A 19,298-nucleotide genomic window follows, 5' to 3' on the forward strand; every position below is an offset into this window, starting at 1 on the left:
GAACTACGGGCTTTCCTAGGATAACAAAACTATTCTGTTTTTACAGAATTATTCAGCTTGGCCAGAGGAAATACGGTGGTATCTGTGAATGTTATTTCTCTCTTCCAGCCACCAAATATTAACTTCCTGGGTCACCCTATAGAAAACATGTTATTCAAGATAGGAAATTTCACTGCATATGAGGTTCGATGAGAAAGTAGATTTATCAGACATGTAATTTTCAGAAATTTCCTTTCCATTATTACAATGAATATACAATTTTAAATGTTGCTTATGCCTGGTATTCTATTCACATCAGACACCGAGAACAGTTGAGAGCAAATTTCAGCCTAAAACCATGTCAGCAAAAGTAGCTTTTTTCTTCTTCTTTTGCCTGATAAAGAATGTGCAGCCTTGAGAATAATTCAGTTCCCAAACTCAGTCGGATACACGGAAGGAGTGAGGGGGGCAGATCTCCTATAAGCCCCGGGGAAAACTGAGGGCAAAAGAGATGGGAGGACGCCTGGGTGCAAAGCAACAGAGAAAGCACAAATGTGTTAATGATGCAGAAGTCACAGCGAGGCTTTGAATGGTGCTGACACATCAACGGGGACCGTTTGCCACAAAGAGGAAGATCATTTCTGGAGAGGGACAAAACCATTTGGGAGACTGCAGCTGAAGCCCTCGATTCACTGGCTAATTGTGCAGACAGGCCGCTGTGTTCTGACGCCCGGAGGTCATGACCCTGGACATGCTTCATCCCACCTTCTGGCCAAACACCCCCCAAACCAGGCTGTCCTCGGGGACTTTGCCAAGAAAGGAACTTCCCGGGCAATGTTAGCCTATGAGACACAAATAGCCCCATCGAAAACCCATTAAATACAAGAGGAAAATTCTTTGATAAAGGAGTACTTAAGATATTTGTCTTATTTGACTTTTAATTTCTTGGCTATAGAATAACTGAACCCTACCTTGAGCTGGAAACTCAAATAGCCACGAGAACACTAGAGATGGTTTTCTACCTTTTAAATAATTCTATAATAAAAGACAAGAAAAGTATATAAAAAAAGGTCAGGGTTTTTATTTGGGGGGGAGAGGGTGGTAATTTGTTAGTTTTACTTTATTCTTTCTGCTTTTTTTTTTAAACATCCCAAATTCCTTACCGTAAACATATGCTACTTATCTAATGAAAATGACATAACTATTTTCCTATTGTGACAGAAAATCCTACACAAGTACAACATTTTCTAGACAAATATCCTAGTACTCAAAGTGACTCCTTCCCTGAGCTTAGGTACTCAAGGTCTTATTTTAATTTAGCATGCAACAGAAAGAAAAACCCAAGAGACCGCATAGGTAAGACAGTTTTATTGAGTTCATTTAATTTCCCCTTAGTAATGAAACTTTTAATCACATAAGTCAGTGGTTTGTGTGTGTATCTTCACTAAGGTTGACACGTGAGAGATACATAGTTACTTTTATAATTATTTGTTTGTATGTGTTGATACAAAACCCTCAGGGATTTTAACAGAAACCCACCAGACTTAAAAGGAATTATCAAGATCCTTCTTTAAAAAAAAAAAAAAAAGAAAAAAGAAAGTCGAATTGGCATCTTCACAAATTCACGTAAACCAAATTTAGCAGGTTAGCAACATCATACTGCGTACTGCACAGTCACTGTTAAAAAGTTTCATTTCTACTCATTCCCAAGCCCACACCTGCCCTCCCTTCTTACAGCAGGTGCCTTGCCATTTTTTATTTATGAAGAGAAGGTTGCTTGTGGCTTGAACTTCCTCAACTTCTCACCCTCTCAAGCTCCGCTTCAGGTCTCTTGGCTTTTTCTTGACTGTTGGAGAGAAAGTACGTATCTTCAGCCTTCCCGCTAGAGTCCTCAGACTCCTCCTTGGTCCTCTCCCCAGAAACTCCCATTCTGCAGACGTCCTATTGCTTAGATCTCAATAGCTCCATCTTTACTGATGCTCTTCTTTCAAATGAAAAGCAAAGTGGGGCCATAAAAAAAAAAAAAAGCCAAAAAAAAAAAAAAAAAAGAAAAAGAAACCATAAAATTGCTTGAAGAAAACAAGAAGTGGCATCAGCTAAAGCTACCAGCGTGATGAAATAAAGCTCTGCTTTCTGTAAACGTGGAGGCAGGTAGGTGGCTTATGTTCTTGAGGACTTAGAAGACCTGGATTCCAACAAACCATCTCATTGTCCGAAGGCCCAATCTCAGTGTCACAGAAGCTCAGCAGTCCCCGCTGTGGGAGCAAAAGTCAAGGGAGGAGGGTACCCTGGTTTGTGCGACATACATTGTCAACACACATTGTCAGTGCTTAAGCAGTCCTTACCTGGTAACTTTTACATTAGGTTGTTTCCTAGAAATACCTTTTCAGGTTACGTGCAAAAGAGAAAGGGTTTATCCACTGGACGCTCGGTATCTTTCTCCAAGACAGCACCGATTTAGTGCTTCCACCCAAATAAGGATAGACTCTGCTCATCCTAAAAGTCATTTTTATGACTCAGGGAGACTGTAACATCGGTATACATTTTTCTAAGGATCCAGGAAGTGTTATGTCTCACCATGGATTAATATAATCTTCTACTACAAGTGGAATTTGGAAAAGGAATAAAATGTACTTCCTAGGGATCCCTGGGTGGCGCAGCAGTTTAGCGCCTGCCTTTGGCCCAGGGCGTGATCCTGGAAACCCGGGATTGAATCCCACGTCGGGCTCCCAGTGCATGGAGCCTGTTTCTCCCTGTCTGTGTCTCTGCCTCTCTCTCTCTCTCTCTGTGTGTGACTATCATAAATGAATAATAAAAAAAAAATTAAAATGTACTTCCTAGTTTCATCAATAGATATTTATGGAGGGCCTCCCGCGGAGGCACTGTACTAGGTGTTATGAGGGTCAGGGATGGCTCCAAAGATAAGCCAGATATGGCCTCTGCCCTCAAGGCATTCCCAAGGTGCTGGGTGACAAGACACAGACGTGTCAATAATTACGGTAGAGGACAGACAATGATTCATGCCCTAAGTGAGGTAAAGACACCTAACAGATTTCACAGGAGGAAGTGACCAATCCTAAAAATATATGTGTCATCAGTTTCTTTACTTCATTTTGAATCCCAAAGTCCTAGTGCAAATCTGTCTGTGAGAGAGCACCTGAACGTAATAAACACTACTACCGAGGAATCCCTAACAGACAGTATTCACACTGTGGCATCTTTCTGGTACTGGTACCAAGATTCAGTAATACCGATCCACGTGACGACCTGAGGTCCTGAGGAGGGAATCTTCTAGACCAGGCTGTGAGGCTACCTGGGTCAGAGTAGTAACTGCCATGCATTCATGGGGCTCTGCAGCTTTAAAAGCGTGTTTCCATCCATTATCTGTCAATTATTTTCCCTGAGGACAGGCTGGCACCATGTAAAGTGCAGCCAGGACACCAGGGTTCTAATTTTGCTCCCTTCTCTCTGATGCAAAATGAGGGGTTTGGCCACTAGAACCTCTCCAAGGTTCCTCACGTAGCTAGGTACATAGGGCAAATTTTATTATCACCATTTTATAGACGGGGAAACTAGGGTCAAGAGAGCTCAAGGGACTCGCCCAAGGTCTCAGATAATAACTGATACCCAGTTCTTGAGACGAGACACCAGATCTGTAAGGACAAAGTATTTTCTATTATGCCAGACTCAGGACCCTTCCTAGTATTTGTGGGCAAGAGGACAAAGAAAGGCCCACATAGCATTACTCTAAATACTTAAGTCATAAATCAAGATAGCAAACTGTTAACAAAATAGGATCCATGTATCCTCTCACCCTGACAAATACCTCCTTACATGCATGGTGTGAATCAGGAATTCGGGACTCTTCCAAGGAGGAGGCTGGAAAGGGGAGGGGAGGCAAAGCTGACTCCATGGAGGACACTTCCTGCACCCACTGGGAGCCCACAGCACACCTCAGCCCAACAAACAGCCATCCCTGGACACAGGACTGAGTTCAAAAGTCCAAGGCAAGTCCTGGAGGAGGAGGATCTGGGTACTATTTGGGCAGAGGATTCCAGAATTCTGACTCCCTGGAGCCTGGCCTAGAAGCGAGTTCAGCTTCCTTGACCCTGCGGGAGGGTGCATCACCAGGGGAGAGCCCCGGGGCGGTGGGCAGAGGTCCCTCTCGCTTGGGGTGGAGACAGTCTGACCTCAGGCCCCCAAGGCTGACCCTAAGCAAGAGTACAACCTGGGGACTTCCCTGAGAGGAGGCAGTAGGGCCCGAGAGGCACACGCCAGCTTCTGCAGCCCAACACGGAGGCCGGGGTCCTAGCCCGGCCACTCACCCGCTGGGAAACCGCAGCCAAGTCACCCAACGTCCCAGGGCCTCAGTTTCTTCCTCTTTAAAACAGGTGTAGCAAGGCCTGTGTGTGGGCCTGTGTCTTCTGCAGACATTCAGCGCCGGTCAGTGCTGCGGGGGTTCTCCTCGGCTGCAGGAGGTGGGTGTGCCTCTGACAGGTGGGGTGCTTTTTTCTTTTTCTTTTTTTTCTATTTTTTTTTTCCTGGAGAATTACATAAGCACAGAGTTCGAGGCGGGCTCTCTGATAGTCAAGGTTAAAACACATTCTCTGCGCTCCACCGTGAGGGCGGGGCGGGCACCCCCCAGCACCCCCCTCCCCTCCAGTCCCCTCCCCACCCCCCAGGCGGCGGCTGCACCCACGTCCCGCCGGGGCGGGTGGGGACTCGGGGCTGCGCCTCCGCGGCTCGGGGCAGGTCAGCCCGCGAACGTGGCCGGACCCGGGGCCCAAACCCAGCGCTCGCCGCGCAGCCGGGCGCGTCTCGTCCGATGCGCACGCCGAGCGCGAGTGGCCTCGGTTTGCAAAATCAAGAAAAAAAGTGCAGACTCGGAGCTGGGGGTTGACGCAGCTCGTGCCCCCCTACCCACCCCCCCACCCCCGGCTCCGGGGCTCGTGCACACGCCGGCCCCCCGACAGGTCCCGGGACCGGGCCCCGGGCGAGGAGGCAGGGAGGCTGGGGCAGGTCGAGGCAGCGCCCCCGCCCCTCCCGCGGCCGCGAGCCCAGCCCGACGTGCAGGCGGCCCGCCCCCGACCCAGACGCCTGCAGAAGGACAAGCCTGGGCATCCCCGCCCCCGCCCCCGCCCCGGGACCGGGCGGCGCACGCACCCCGGGTGGCCCCTTGCAGCCCCCGCCCCCCCCCCCCCCGCCCAGCCGCACACTTTGCAAACCCCGCAGGGCGCCCGCGGCCTCGGGGCGCCGCGCAGCCAGGCTCGCCCGCGGCACCAGCCCGCACTATATTTAGCGCCGAGCTCCCCGCCTCAATCCCTCTCCTGCTTTTGCACCCCGGGCTCCCTCAACGGCTAGGTCGGGGGGGCGGGAGGAGGGGGCGGGGAGCAGCGGGGAAGGAACAGCTGCGCCTCGCCCCCCCCCCCGCCCCGAGCTCCGCAGGCGCCAATCGCGAGCCGAGGCTACTTTTCCGCCAATGAAGCCGCCGCAAGTGCGGGAGCCTCGGCGGCAGCCAATGGGGCCCCGGCCGGGGCGGAGACACGGGCGCGGCGGGGCCAATGGGGCCCGAGGCCGGGAGAGGTAATGTGAGCCGCGCGGGGCCCCAGCTTCCTATTTCTAAGCCCGAAAACCTGTTCCGCCCACTGAGCATGCCCGGGCTCGCTGCCGGCGCCGCCGCGGCCGTGCGGCTGGGGGTCGGCCCGGCCTCCGCGCTTCCGGGGGGCTCCCCTCTGCCGGCCGCAGCCCCCGCCTGGCTCCTTTGTGCGGGACGGGCGGGGGGGCGGGGAGCGTGTCAGGGGCTGCGCTGTGGGAGGGGGCACAGGTGCCCCGCGCGCCGCTCCAGCGCCCTCGGGGTCTCCCGGCGCCCAGGACAACGGGAGCGGCCGAGCGCGCAGCCCACGCCGCGGCGCCACCGCCCCGCTGCACCAAGCCGCCCCCGTGCACACCCACGCGCGCGCTGCTCACCCCGCGCCCGGCCCCAGGCCCCTCGCAGGACCCGGGAGGCCCCGCCCCTGGACACGCCCCCTCGCGGCCCCGCCCCCTCGCCCCTCGCCGTCCGCTCCCGGGGAGGCCCCGGCCCCGCCCCCCGCGCGAGGCCCCGCCCCCCAGCCCAGCGCCGAGCCCCTCGCAGGCCGCTCCCGGGGAGGCCCCGCCCTCGCCCCGCCCCCGCGCGGCCCAAGCCCCGCCCCCGCGTGAGGCCCCGCCTCCCACGCCCAGCCCCCAGCCCCTCGCAGGCCGCTCCCGGGGAGGCCCCGCCCTCGCCCCGCCCCAGCGCGGCCCAAGCCCCGCCCCCGCATGAGGCCCCGCCTCCCACGCCCAGCCCCGAGCCCCTCGCAGGCCGCTCCCGGGGAGGCTCCGCCCTCGCCCCTCCCCAGCGCGGCCAAGCCCCGCCCCCGCATGAGGCCTCGCCCCCGTGCCGACCCCGAGCCTCTCACAGGCCGGTCTTGGGGAGGCCCCGCCCCAGGCCCCGCCCCCCCGTGCCGGATCCGGAGCCCCTCGCAGGCCGCTCCCGGGAGGCCCCGCCCCTCCCCGCGCGGCCCCGCCCCCCTGCCCGGCCCCCCGGAAAACCCGGCGCGGCGGCTGGCGCGGGCGCGGCCGTCGGCGCACTGGGCATGCTCGCCGGGGCGGGGAGGGCCGGGCTGCGCGCGGCGAGTAGGAAGCCGTCGCCCCGCGGAGGCTGCGGGGAGAGCGCGCTGGGCCGCGGCGGTGGGCGCACGCTCTGCGGGGCCCCATGCCACGCGCGGCCCGGGCCGGCGCGCACGTAGCAGCAGCCCCCCCGGCAGCCCGCCGCCGCCGCCGCCGCCGCCGCCTCCCGCCGCACGGGCCGCCGGCATTGTCCTCCCGCGCCGCCGCCGCCGCCGCGCCGCCGCCGCCGCCAGGCTGAGCCCGGGGGCAGGTCGAGCAGCCGACGAGCCCGGGCTCCCCGCGGCGCGCACCCCCGACGGGGCCGCGGCGGGCGCGGCGAGGGCGCCGGCGGAGCCATGAGAGAGTACAAGGTGGTGGTGCTGGGCTCGGGCGGCGTGGGCAAGTCGGCGCTCACCGTGCAGTTCGTGACCGGCTCCTTCATCGAGAAGTACGACCCCACCATCGAGGACTTCTACCGCAAGGAGATCGAGGTGGACTCGTCGCCGTCGGTGCTGGAGATCCTGGACACGGCGGGCACCGAGCAGTTCGCGTCCATGCGGGACCTGTACATCAAGAACGGCCAGGGCTTCATCCTCGTGTACAGCCTGGTCAACCAGCAGAGCTTCCAGGACATCAAGCCCATGCGGGACCAGATCATCCGCGTCAAGCGGTACGAGCGCGTGCCCATGATCCTGGTGGGCAACAAGGTGGACCTGGAGGGCGAGCGCGAGGTGTCGTACGGCGAGGGCAAGGCCCTGGCCGAGGAGTGGAGCTGCCCCTTCATGGAGACGTCGGCCAAAAACAAAGCCTCGGTGGACGAGCTGTTCGCGGAGATCGTGCGGCAGATGAACTACGCGGCGCAGCCCAACGGCGACGAGGGCTGCTGCTCGGCCTGCGTGATCCTCTGAGCCGCCCGCGCCCGCGCCCCCGGCGCCCCCGCCCCCGCCCCCGGCGCCCGCGCCCCCGGCGCCCCCGCCCCCAGCGCCCCCGCGCGGGGGATGCGCTGCGCTCGCGCGGACCTCGCGGGCCGCTGTGCCTCGGCCCCGGGGCGGGGGCGGGGGCGCTGGGGGCCCGGCTGGGCTGCACCGCCCGGCTCCCGACCCCCGCCGACCTCCGCTGACCTCCGCCGACCTCCGCCGACCTCCGCCGACCTCCGCCGACCTCCCCCCTCCGAGCCCCGGTGCAGCCCCGGTGCAGCCCCGGTGCAGCCCCGGTGCAGCGCGGCTCCTGCTGCATGCGCGCTGCTCGTGGACCCCGGGAGACGCGGATTTTTCCACCCCACACTCCCCGTGTAAGGAGCCGTTAGGGCGCTGTGTGGGCAGCTCGACACGGGCCAAAGTTTCAGCCTGCAAAAAAAAAAGAAAACGAAAATACATAAAAAATAAATCAATCAATGGGGTGGGGAGGTAGAAAGGGAGGGGGCGACTTTTTTTTTTTTTTTTTTTTTTTTCCCTTTTGCCTCCAACCACCCCTTTTTGTAGTTCCACATGGAAGGAAGTCCGGGAGAACCAAATGAAGGAGCAGGACAGGAGGAAGGGAAGAAACTTTTGTGTTGGCTTTTTTTTTTTTTTTTTTTTCCTTTCCTTTTTTTTTTTTTTTTTTTTTTTTTCCAGGAGGAGCTGGAAATTAAAGATCGGGTTCCTTTTCTGCCAGCTTGGAAGGGCAACCCTGTGACTGATTGTGATTCTAAGGATGTCTATGCAAAGTTGGATTCTTGTTACAGTGTATCCAATCTGAAGTATGCACATCTGAACTGGGACTGTAAACACTGATGCCAATGCAGTGTGGGGTGCCAGAAAGTGTCTGCTGATATTTGTGGAAAAAAAAAAATCTATTTTGTTTACCTACTGTATCAAAGGGGAGTCTGGGGGAGAACGGTAGTATTTTTTTTTTTTTTATCAGCTGTGAAAAAAAAATGTTACAGATCTGCACATTTTTGTGTGTACTGTTGTGTGTGTGTGTGTGTGTGTTTCTTTGGGTTTCTTTTTTGTTTTTTGTTTTTTTTTTAAGTTTAGCTTTTCTTTTTGGTTGGCAGTGACAGGTTTTGATGACTAGCTCTTTAAAATACAGTACAAAGACTTCAAAAATGTGATTCAGGGCCCCAGCACCCCTGTGTCTGCAGAGTGCCTTCAAAACTCAGCTGTTCCAGCCGGTGCCAACCTGTGAACTTCCCACCATAACCCAGAATCTGCTATTCCCCAAACCACTTCCTAGTTTCCTTTCTGTAATCTTCCTGAAGGAGCCAGGACAATAGGGCCTGTTGTTTGGTGAATTTCTTTATTATTTCCAGCCTTTAAAATGTAATTTCCATGTCTTGCAATGGTTTTGGTTGGTTTTTTTGTTTGTTTGTTTTTGATTTTTTTTTTTTTGGTTTTTTTTTTTCCCCTTTCTTTTTTATCTGGCTTCATTTTGTTCAAATGTTCAGGTATTTAGCTCCCCTTTGTATTATTTTTAAATTTTTTTTTGGTTATCTGTTCTAGGGTGTTCCTCCAGAAGCAAAGAACAAAATTTTCCTGTTGTGATGTACCAAGAGAATTCTCACTAATTGTAATTTTTAATTCCAGACACGCGTTTAATCATTGTCTCTCCATTTTAAGACTTTTAATACAGATGTCATTTTTAAAGAAACAAATCCAAAACTATTGTTTGTGTTTCTGTGTTTCATATTCAGTGAATTTAATACAGTATCGAGGCTGAGGTGGATAGGGGCAGCAGGTGCATGATGCCCCCAGCAGAAATACCTCAGTGACAAGTTGGGTGACATTACTTCCAACTCCCGTAAATATGGAAAAAATCTTAAAGGTCTAGGAAGCCCTGAGGGTATGGCCATTACCATTTGACTACAAGATAAGCAGGATTTTGAATCTGTTCTGCTGACAGGGAGCAGTTGACATCACTGTGGGTAGGGAAGGGGAGAAACCAACTCCTAATACTGCCTTAGATTTGGTAAAGTCACCAGTCACCCGACCAGGCAGGGTAGTGCTTTTAACCTTTCTTTTTCTTTCTTGCTTTCGGTCTTTCTTTCTTCTTCCTCTTTTTTTTTTTTTTTTCAATGTTTTTGTTTAATTACATCACATACAAAGTCAAAAACATGTTTGAGGAACATGATTTCCAATTCTGAAGTCGTTCCTACTAGGGTTTTCTGCAGTGCATTTGTGTGGGTTGCAGACCGTGTCTTAATACTTGAGGTTTTGGTTTGAAAATAGGTCATTATATCTAAAAAAAAGGAGAGAAAGGAAAAAAATAAGATAGACCCCTTACTCTCATTAAACTGCAATTTGTGGACCATTTTGACCTCATGAAATTTTCCTTCTAACAGTAGGAGGCAGTGTGAGCTTCGTATTGTATTTTATTTTACTTAAGGGCCACTTTACTAATATAACCTCTGTGTAGAATAAAAGAAAGTATATGACTGTATATCAAGAGCACACGATACACCTTAGCTGTGTGAAGTGTAGGTGAAGTCATCTGTGGGGGAAGCCAAAAGAAGTTACAGGCCACAGGCGTCTTTAAAGCTGTATTAACATCTTGCCTTAAAAATGTGTCCTTGGCCCATGTGACCTGTCACTCAATATTCCAGCATGGTGGAGAAAGAGAGAATTTGCCTGTGATGGTCCTATGGCTTTTTTTTTTTTTTTTTTTCCCATTCTTGATCTTACATAAGGTTAGAATCACTCGGTTGGAAGGCAGTATGTACGTGATAAATAGAGAAATTAAGAAACAACTCAAATTTATGTCTTTGCAAATATTGCCTTGCATTTGAATGAATTCAGTTCTTTGGTAGATTCAAAGTGTTGAAGATTCTGAAGACCTCTACCAGGTTCTATGTGAAGGACTTTTTTTTTTTTTTTTTTAAAGGCATTTGGTGACTGTTGAGTTATGGCTTTGTTGGTTTTTTTTTTTTTAAGCCTTTTGACATAAAGTGCTGCCAAAATATCTAACTAACCTAAGACATGTATATACTCCTGAAACGGAGAATTTGAAAACGGCAAATTGGACATGGACTAGGTTGCTGGGTGCATTAATCATCTTCACACAGCATTTAGTCACTTGCATGACTAATACTTTATAGGTGTGAGATGCCAGGGCAGACTTTAATATGCTTTCACTGAGTACTGTAAGATAAATGCTTCCTGGATTCTCCATGAAAAGCAATTTTGTGTGCGTGCCTGGAGCAGAGACGTAGTAGTTCTGGGTTTTGTAGCTTTCTCCATTATTTTCTTGACAAAATTGACAGATATTGGGGGCATTGTTCTTAAAGACTACTCAGTTTATTGGGCTAGTAGGAGCCCCCTGGAGTATGGAGTCTGGTGTGAAAAGACAGAAGCATTTGTTTCCATGAAAAAAGCTGGGTTGACCTGAGAGTGTCCAAGGAAGCCAGGGAGTGGGCTGTAAGGCAGGCCTCACCTGCCCCCATGGAAACTGGGTGGGAAAGGAGCCTTGAGCTGGGAGATCAAAAGCTAACTTTTTAAACTTGACCCCTGCTGTTCCTTTTGGTCCCTGTTATCCAAGCTTTAGGTCTATTCAAAGGATGATTTTTGTCCTCCTTTGGTAAGACCCTCAGAAAAATGGAAGGTGTCATTGTTGGAAGTCTTAACCATTGTCATGTTTGGGAGTTGGGGTTCTTAAGCAAGAACACTTTCTAGGTCGTTAACTGGAGAAATAGACCTCCCTGAATCCCGTTTTAGGATCAGATCCGTTTTGGGGTTAGAGTTCTTTAGAAGTCTAGAGGCTTCGCTCTTCCCGATTGGTTAACCTTTTCTGCTGGAGGCGGTCCTAAAATGCTTCGTTTCTTTGGCCTGTTCTGGTAGTTTCATGAATGGAAGTTTCACCAGCATGTAATTGCATCTCTCGAGCCAAAGTCCAGTATTTCTCACAGGTAGGGTGGGAAAGTGAAAGAACCCTGCTCGCAGCAGCCGGCCTTGAGAAATAGATGCAAAATGTCACAAAAAGTACATATTTACTTTCCACGATCGCTGGAATAAGCTGCCTTCTTACAAAGGAAACAAAGATTTAATTTGGAGATCACCACTGTTAGTCAAAATGATATCAAACACTTGTCACACCGTCCGCTTAATTGGGAAAAGCTTGCTATATACATAAAATGTTGTCCTTGTGAAAATGTACCTAATTCCTAAGTACTAACAATGTGGTATTTCTTACTGTGATCTCTTACTCAGACTACTAGGGATCATTAAGTGCATTTGACTGAACATGGTGCTAGTTCCAGGAGGCATATTTGACTTCGTAACAATGGATTTTGACGGTTTGAGAAGAAGCCTTTAGGATTATCCTAGCCAGAGGTTTTTAAACTTGACTACCTGTCAAAATCACCTGGAGGTTAAAACAGGTATTGCTGGGCCTTTCTTCTAGTTTCTTATTTAGTGTGTCTCGGCAGGCGTGAGCTCCTATTTTCCTTTCCAGCCAAGTTTCCAGATGAGGTTGATCCTGCTGATGCAGGGATCATCACACTTGGAAAGCCAATAAACTAGTCCAAACTCCGATCGATCGAGAACTAACTGTATCAGGAGCCACCTAGATAGGGAGGGAGGGACTCGGCCCACGGCTCACATTTCAGAGCGCTGCCTACCCCAAAGTCATAAAAGAATCTTGATTGAAATTTATAGCTCGAGAGGGCAGAGACCATGTACAATCAGACTGTTCAAAACTGGCACGTGGCCCACTACAGACACACGGCAGGTAGAGCGTTTGAGCATTTTCAGTTAATTTATGTGAACAGTTTGGCTGTGGTTTTCGGTGTTAACTTCAGAAGTTGACTACGATGGGAAGACCAGGGGCACAGCCTAAGTAATCAGGAGTAACTTTCCTTCCCCTCAAAAATTGTGAAAAAGAACATCTTGATGCTTGTCTTCTCTTTGCTTCAAGGTTAAGAAGCAAGGACCTTAACATATCCCAGCAAGGATTCTAAAAAAGAAAAAAAAAACCCACAAAAACTAGAGAATTTAAGTCTGCAGGTCGTGGTAAGCACATGTATGTCCCATGTAGGTATGTGGATACATACGCTCAAGGCTCTTAGCTGGACTTTCCAGGCATCCGTTCAGTGTCCTGGGGGTACACTGTTGTGCATTCTGAGACCACGCGCACGATAAACCTCCCACCGCGCACCTTGTTCCCTTCTGCACCCGAATCCTTTGGAAGGAGTGTTCATCTGCTTTGTAAATTGGAGGGCACAGCAATTTCGTAGCCTTCCTTTGGTTTTAAACAGAAAACTCTGAGGAGATGTTTTCTTAGAAGAGGAAATTATGTGCTTTTTTGATCCACCTGACTAAAACAACATTTTTTTTTTTTAAATGAATTGTCTGACAAAATTATGTGTGGCTAAGTTTATCGGAGATTGGAATATGTTTGGTTGGTTGGTTTACCTGTGGTAACTCTGCAAGTGTAACAAACACACTTTTTTTTTTTTTTTTAATAGAGAAGAGAAGGATTACTGATGCCTTCAGCATACAGGTGGCCCAAAATGGCCCTAGATGATTTCTTGGTCAAGAAGATGTTTGCAGTGGAAGTTCGTAGCTGCAACTGATTTATTCCTTATTCAGTAAGCATTTGTTGAGCACCTACTATTGGCTGTGGTGTAAGGACTAAAGCTCAAGTAGGAGGAAGCCAGGCAAAGGAGCAACAGTATTGTCCTTTCATCGCTGTAAACTGTGCAAAAATAGTATATATTAAACGAAAGGAATATATGGAAATGGTCAGCTACATGTGCCATCAATTTTAACATGATACTGCAGGTCTGCCTGGCAGGCAGATAGAGAAGGTAAACTTGCTGAGAATTGGAACTTCACTTTGAACGGTATGTGGATATTGCAAATAAAAATGGATCCCATGAGGTTTGAGTAACTAATAGTTGTTCTGTTGCATGTGAAACTCCGAAATTTTGTGCGTTTCCAACTTCCTTTTGGAGGTTAGCTAAAAGGGAACATTGAGAAATAGGAGACCAGGTTGCTTCCATACTTTCATGTCAAGGGGAAGAGGGGAAAATGGAGGGAAAGACAGGAGATCTGCAGCCACTGTTTAAAAAAACAACAACAAAGAACTTTAAATGAGGAAACGAAAAGGGAAAATACAATTTAGATTCTTTCCAAAAAGAAGCAGTTGTTGGCAAACAATCTTTTTTTGGGGGGGGGGTTCTTCACGTGAAGAAGATGCAGGGTAAGATGTCTCTTTTGTGGGAGATGATCTTCTAAAAAATGAGTGTGCCAAAGAATTAAGCTGACACTTTAAGTTTGTGCAGCTTACAGCAATTTCTACAAAAGCTCCGGTTCTCACGCCTTTCGTACTTATTGGAGGGAGGCTCTGAGAAGGAGGTGTTGGGCAACAAGCTGTACGAGGTAACAATAACAGCGGTTATTGTAAAACCATGGAAACTGAAGGGAGATGTCACTATTAGCCTCCTGCAGTTTGCAAGATGATTTCCAGTGACTGTTCTATGTAGACTATCTCCCGAATTACCAACGTACTTTTTGAACGTGGACAGTACGAGAACTACAGAGATAGCTGAATAGTTCATCTGAAGGTACTTCGCCACCTATTTTTTTAATCTGACGATAGAACCATTTATGAGATGCAAATTTGTTACTTATAGTTTTATAGCTAAAGCAAAGGTCTTAATATTTTACATCTATCTGACCGTTTATAAAAAGCGTTCAAAATTTGGTTTTAGTCATGAATTCAGAATATTTTCATGTTATTTAATGTCATGCATATTGATATCAATCTAATAGTTTTAAACATTCTCTTTAAAGACTAACATTATGTCTCATTCAAGGAAAGAGCCTCTGTGGAGATCTGTACTAGCCCAATTCTATATGAACGTATATGCCAACAAAATATATTTTAAAATCTATTTTAGATAGTTTTGCATTCTGCATTGCAAGTGGGTAAGAGGATTGCGAAAGCATATTCTTGAGTTTGATCTCAACGTCATTCATTTATCGTCTAGTAGAGAAAAGGCTTGGGTTTGGAGTTCTTTACTCTGAGTTTGGTTAATTAGCTTTATTTCGTCATAGTACTTGTTAGTTTTCTTTTTGTGCATCATTTCATTCATCCACATGTGGTTTACGCAAATGGTTTTCTCTGTTACAAATGTAATCTGTATTAATTGATAAAAAAAAAATCTAAGAACTGATTACCTAATGACTATATAAATGTGTTTTCTGTGTAATAGTGTAAAGAGAGAAGTGTCTTCCGGGCTATGTCTGAATTCCAGACTGAAACAGATCCAACTAGCTAGAGAGAGCTGCCCACTAAACAGGCATTGTCTTCAGGGTCGCGCATAGTCTCTGTGCTTTATTTTAAAAACTAATGAAGGATGTTTTTTTTAAAAAAAAATGAGTTCGATCATAGGAATATTCATTTTAAGATATTTAGGGCTGCCTAAAAATATCTCCAGGCCCTCCCTTCTTCCTCACTACTCTTCAGCAGAGGTCCCCAAATGAGAAATAGCCCACGTGCAATCTCTTTTCTGAAGCGAATCATCTACCTTGAAAGGCAGGGACAACAAACAGAAACCTACTGCAAAGAACAAAACTGTTTTTTCCTGCATTTTTGTACAAACCAGGACTATTTTGTTATCAAGGAGGCATAAAGAGTGGGAAGGGCAATAAAATATTTTCCTGAGTCATCCAGGTAGCGTTCGGCGGGCTGTTGGGTACCCCGGTTGCTCAGGCAGGAGAGGGCGATGGAGCTGGAGGGGCCCGGAGGGCAGGGCGCCAGGTGGATGGGTCCCTCAGCCCACACCCCTACTCCTCCTGCCTTCCTCCAGCCCGCAGCATTTCCTTGCGTGCAGATCCGTGATTCACTGTGACTCAGGATTAATTGAGGCTTATTTCTGCCACCAGCCAAGGGTGAGGAAGCCTATGGGATGGCGGGATCATGCTACTGTCACAGAGTTGACTCTAACTCAGGGTTCCTCAGCCTCAGGACTATTAACATTCTGGGCTCGATGATAGCTGTTTGTGGGGGGCTGCTGTCCTGTGCATCGGGGAAGGTTTAGCGGCATCCCTGGCCTCTACCCACTAGATGCCAGTCGAAGAAGCCCCTCAACCCAGACAATCAAAAAGATCTGCAGACGTTGCCAAATCATTCCCTGGGCCAGGGGCCCAACAGCCCCCGGTTGGGAACCATCGCTCTGCACCGGACCACGTAGAGAAGGAGGAGGCAGGCTTAAACCCAGAGGAGAGAGAGGCTGAACCGATAGTAAACCTGGGACTTTCCTTACTCCAAGAGACTCCTGTAAGGTCCAACATTTAAACAAACAGATTCCCTTATTCCAGAGCATTACAGCGAATGCTCTTCTGTTGCAATAGCCGTGTTCTCTGCCGTGCTTGGGATGAGGCACTTTGATCAGCTCATCAAATCCACACGTAAGAGAAAAGCGCAATATTCAGGGATTGAGATTTATTGGGGATTTCAGTGACCTTGGAAGGAGGACTATGATTTCAAAGGAAGGTGTGCTCTGGTCGGGGTGGGGAACTTGGCTAGTCATTCGGGCGCGCTGGTGACTAAGTAGAGGGACCTAGATGTGTGGGAGGGATCCTGAAAGGGAAGTGAAGGGCAACGGTGCTTTAGTTCTGTTTGGGGTCCCTCGAGCCTCCACTGGGAGACATCTGGGAGGTTTTCAGCCTTACTCAGCTTCCTCCACTTCACCTCACAATCTCTTCCCTGTTTATCCAGGCCCCTGTTCGACATCTGGACTCCTCACTTTGGGGGAGAAAGGATGTGTTTTATGCATCCTGTCCCTCTTTATTTTTTGCCTTTTTACAATTCCTCCCTCCCTCCCTCCCTCCCTCCCTTTCCTTCCTTCCTTTTTCTTAGCTACCTTCAGAACAAACGGACTGAGTTTGTCCAAGGGGGACTCCTGCTGGTTAACTGCACACACCTGCCTGTGCCCAGACCCCTTAGCCAGGCTGGCAAGAAGGGGACAGCAGAGGCGGTGGTGAGGGCTTTGTAATGAAGTGCCTCTGGAATCTGGTGTCTCAAGCCAGCACAGATGCTGGCTGCCAACCCCTGAAACACAGCATTAAGTGTCTTGTCAGCAAGTTCATTAATGTGGAATTAACTCAGTGACCATGGATATTTGATTTTTTTTTTTTTTCTGAACCAGACATGGTTGTTTTCGTTCTTAAGTTTTAGATGGAATAGATATTTTAAAACCTGTGCAATTCAGTCCCTAAAAACTTTAAGCAACTAGACAATTAGACACCCGAGGGGTGGGACCATGGTGATTCTACATTTCATAGCCGGGCACATTTGGAAATCTAACATTCCTAGTGAAGTGGGAGATATAGCAGTTTTGTAACTGAGCGAGAACAATCTCCAAGCCCATCAAAAGGCTCTAATCAGCCAGAAGAGGCTCTCTAAGAAAGGTAGGCGGTAAATGAAATAATTCTGCACAATAAAAAGTACTGTTTGGTGAGAGTGGATGAGTGATTTGGGTGCTTCTTGAACTGGCTTCTCAAATTTGAGAATAATCTTGTGTTAACAGTGAACGGTGTTAATAGAAATATTTCATTCTCTGTAGTATCTTTGTATTAAATCGAGAATGGTAACATCCCATTTAATTGGCGACGTGGTCATAATTAAGATAGAGAAAACATTTGGTTTATCTAAATTTCCTGTTTTTCTTATATTCGTTTTCCTCTTTTATGATCTGTGCTGTTCTGCAACATTTTTTTTTTTAATCTTATCTCTAGCGTTGACTGGCTTTGGGGAGCGTTATGTTTTCTTTCTAATTAAAAAGTTTAGAATGAGAGGAATATTCAGTTATGAATCACTGTAGCCAGTAGCCAAGAAAATATATGTGTTCATAAATTTAAACACATAAATTAATTGTGTAGGATGTTTTTGCAATGTCATTATTTGTGTTTACTTTTCATAGCTGAGAATGATTTTCCAATGCAACGTTTTCCATGGAAATGAAATTCTCCCTTTTCTTTGATTAATTACCATTTGACTGATATTTGAAAAAAGAAACAGGTGGTAATTATTTTCTTAAAGTGCTATCTATCACGAAGGCTCTCTATTTTACATTTTGTAGCAGATTACTAACAATTGTTCTTTTTAACCTTTTCCTCAGAGGAATAGCGTTTATGAATAGAAAAAAAGCATGTATGTGAGTTATCCAAAAGTCATACGGTAGTTGTTTGGATTTATCATGGTGCTGGTGATTTTGGCAAAATATCTGCCCTCTTAATTACAAGTACTAAAATTGATTTGTACTAGCCTATAGGGAAGCATCAAAAACGCATGCACAGTGGGGCTATCGTGCCATTTTGCTGTTAACCATTTTGGATACTGTATAGAGTAATAACACACTAGAAATAAATAAACGAAATGTTGGCCTCCTAGAAAGTTATTTCTGTTTAGTCATTTTAGCATGCAATTTAGAAAAAAAAAAAAAACAACTCTATGATGAAAATGTATCAGCATGGTAACACAGTGCCATACGGGGAGAATCGCCAATCGTCACATTACAAAAATTTTCTGACCATCTAAATTCTTTCTTTGTCCCCTTACTTCCCAAATTGGGCCCATTTCGACTATTAAAAAAACTCAGTCTTTCATTTGCCAGGGAATACGAAGAGACTTGGCTGTCTGCAATTAATTCCAAATATTTTTTAAAGTGTCACGGATCAGAACCTCAGGAGACGACAGGAAACTGATTTTTACGTGTCTACTATGAGAATACAAACTTTGCGTAGAGTCTGGTGTCACTAAGCAGTAGGAGACCAGGAATACGGTAGAGAAAGTGAGGAATTTTATGATTGTTGTCAATATCAGTGCCACCGAAATTTCATTTCCTTATTCAATTTGTGAAACAAGTATTTTCTTGGCTATTCTTTATATGCATTTTAGAGCAAAAATAAAATCTCTCTAAGTTTGTTATTTTTAAAAATTGAGCTTTCAGAGTAGTTTCCTCTTGGTATTATTCTTTAAAATAGTTGACCTGAATAGAGTTAAAGCTTTTGCCCAAAATACTAAATTATGGTTCCTATAGCAACCATAATTTACTCTCTTATATAACTCCCTGCTTCATGCCATGGTTAATATATGCAATATAACTCTAATTAACTTTCATCTTTCTTTAGATTAAGTGTGTGGTTTCCGGGAATAGAAAGTGGAGGAAGGTGGAGATTGATGCTGTGTTTGTAGAATCTGCAGATTGGGAACAGGAGGATTGCTAAGTAATAGAAGAAGGATTTACTTAGGATTTCAATCATAATATTTTATATTTTGAATCAGGAAAAAATAATTATATCAAAATGCACATTTAAATTCATAATGTAGGGATCCCTGGGTGGCACAGCGGTTTGGCGCCTGCCTTTGGCCCAGGGCGCGATCCTGGACACCCGGGATCGAATCCCACGTCAGGCTCTCGGTGCATGGAGCCTGCTTCTCCCTCTGCCTATGTCTCTGCCTCTCTCTCTCTCTCTCTGTGACTATCATAAATAAATAAAAATTTTAATAAATAAATAAATAAATAAATAAATAAATAAATAAATAAATAAATTCATACTATATAAAACGCACAGATGAAGTTTCTTAAACTGGTATTACAGATCTTGAATTTGGAGTCTCGAAAAATAATTATCAGACAATGTAGTTGGAAGACTGCATTATAGAAGATGGTGAGGTCAAATATATATTTAATTTGTTATCCTTGTTTTATT

General features: G+C 47.6%; 1 protein-coding gene and 1 long non-coding RNA gene across 2 annotated transcripts; one reads left to right on the plus strand and one right to left on the minus strand.

Moving 5' to 3' along the window:
* Positions 1–1,332: 1,332 nt before the first annotated feature.
* On the minus strand, positions 1,333–5,024 carry LOC112932800 (uncharacterized). The gene is made up of 2 exons (XR_003237561.2): positions 4,305–5,024; positions 1,333–4,088 (listed from the first exon to the last, which is right to left on the minus strand). It is a non-coding gene; the product is annotated as an uncharacterized lncRNA (long non-coding RNA).
* Positions 5,025–6,606: 1,582 nt separating this feature from the next.
* On the plus strand, positions 6,607–17,979 carry RAP2B (RAP2B, member of RAS oncogene family). The gene has a single exon (XM_025989551.2). It carries the CDS (start codon positions 6,963–6,965, stop codon positions 7,512–7,514), a length of 552 nt encoding a protein of 183 aa, XP_025845336.2. The 5' UTR covers positions 6,607–6,962; the 3' UTR covers positions 7,515–17,979.
* Positions 17,980–19,298: the final 1,319 nt, after the last annotated feature.

The sequence above is a fragment of the Vulpes vulpes genome, chromosome 11 (assembly GCF_048418805.1).
Source record: "Vulpes vulpes isolate BD-2025 chromosome 11, VulVul3, whole genome shotgun sequence".
Classification (NCBI taxonomy): Eukaryota; Metazoa; Chordata; class Mammalia; order Carnivora; family Canidae; genus Vulpes; species Vulpes vulpes.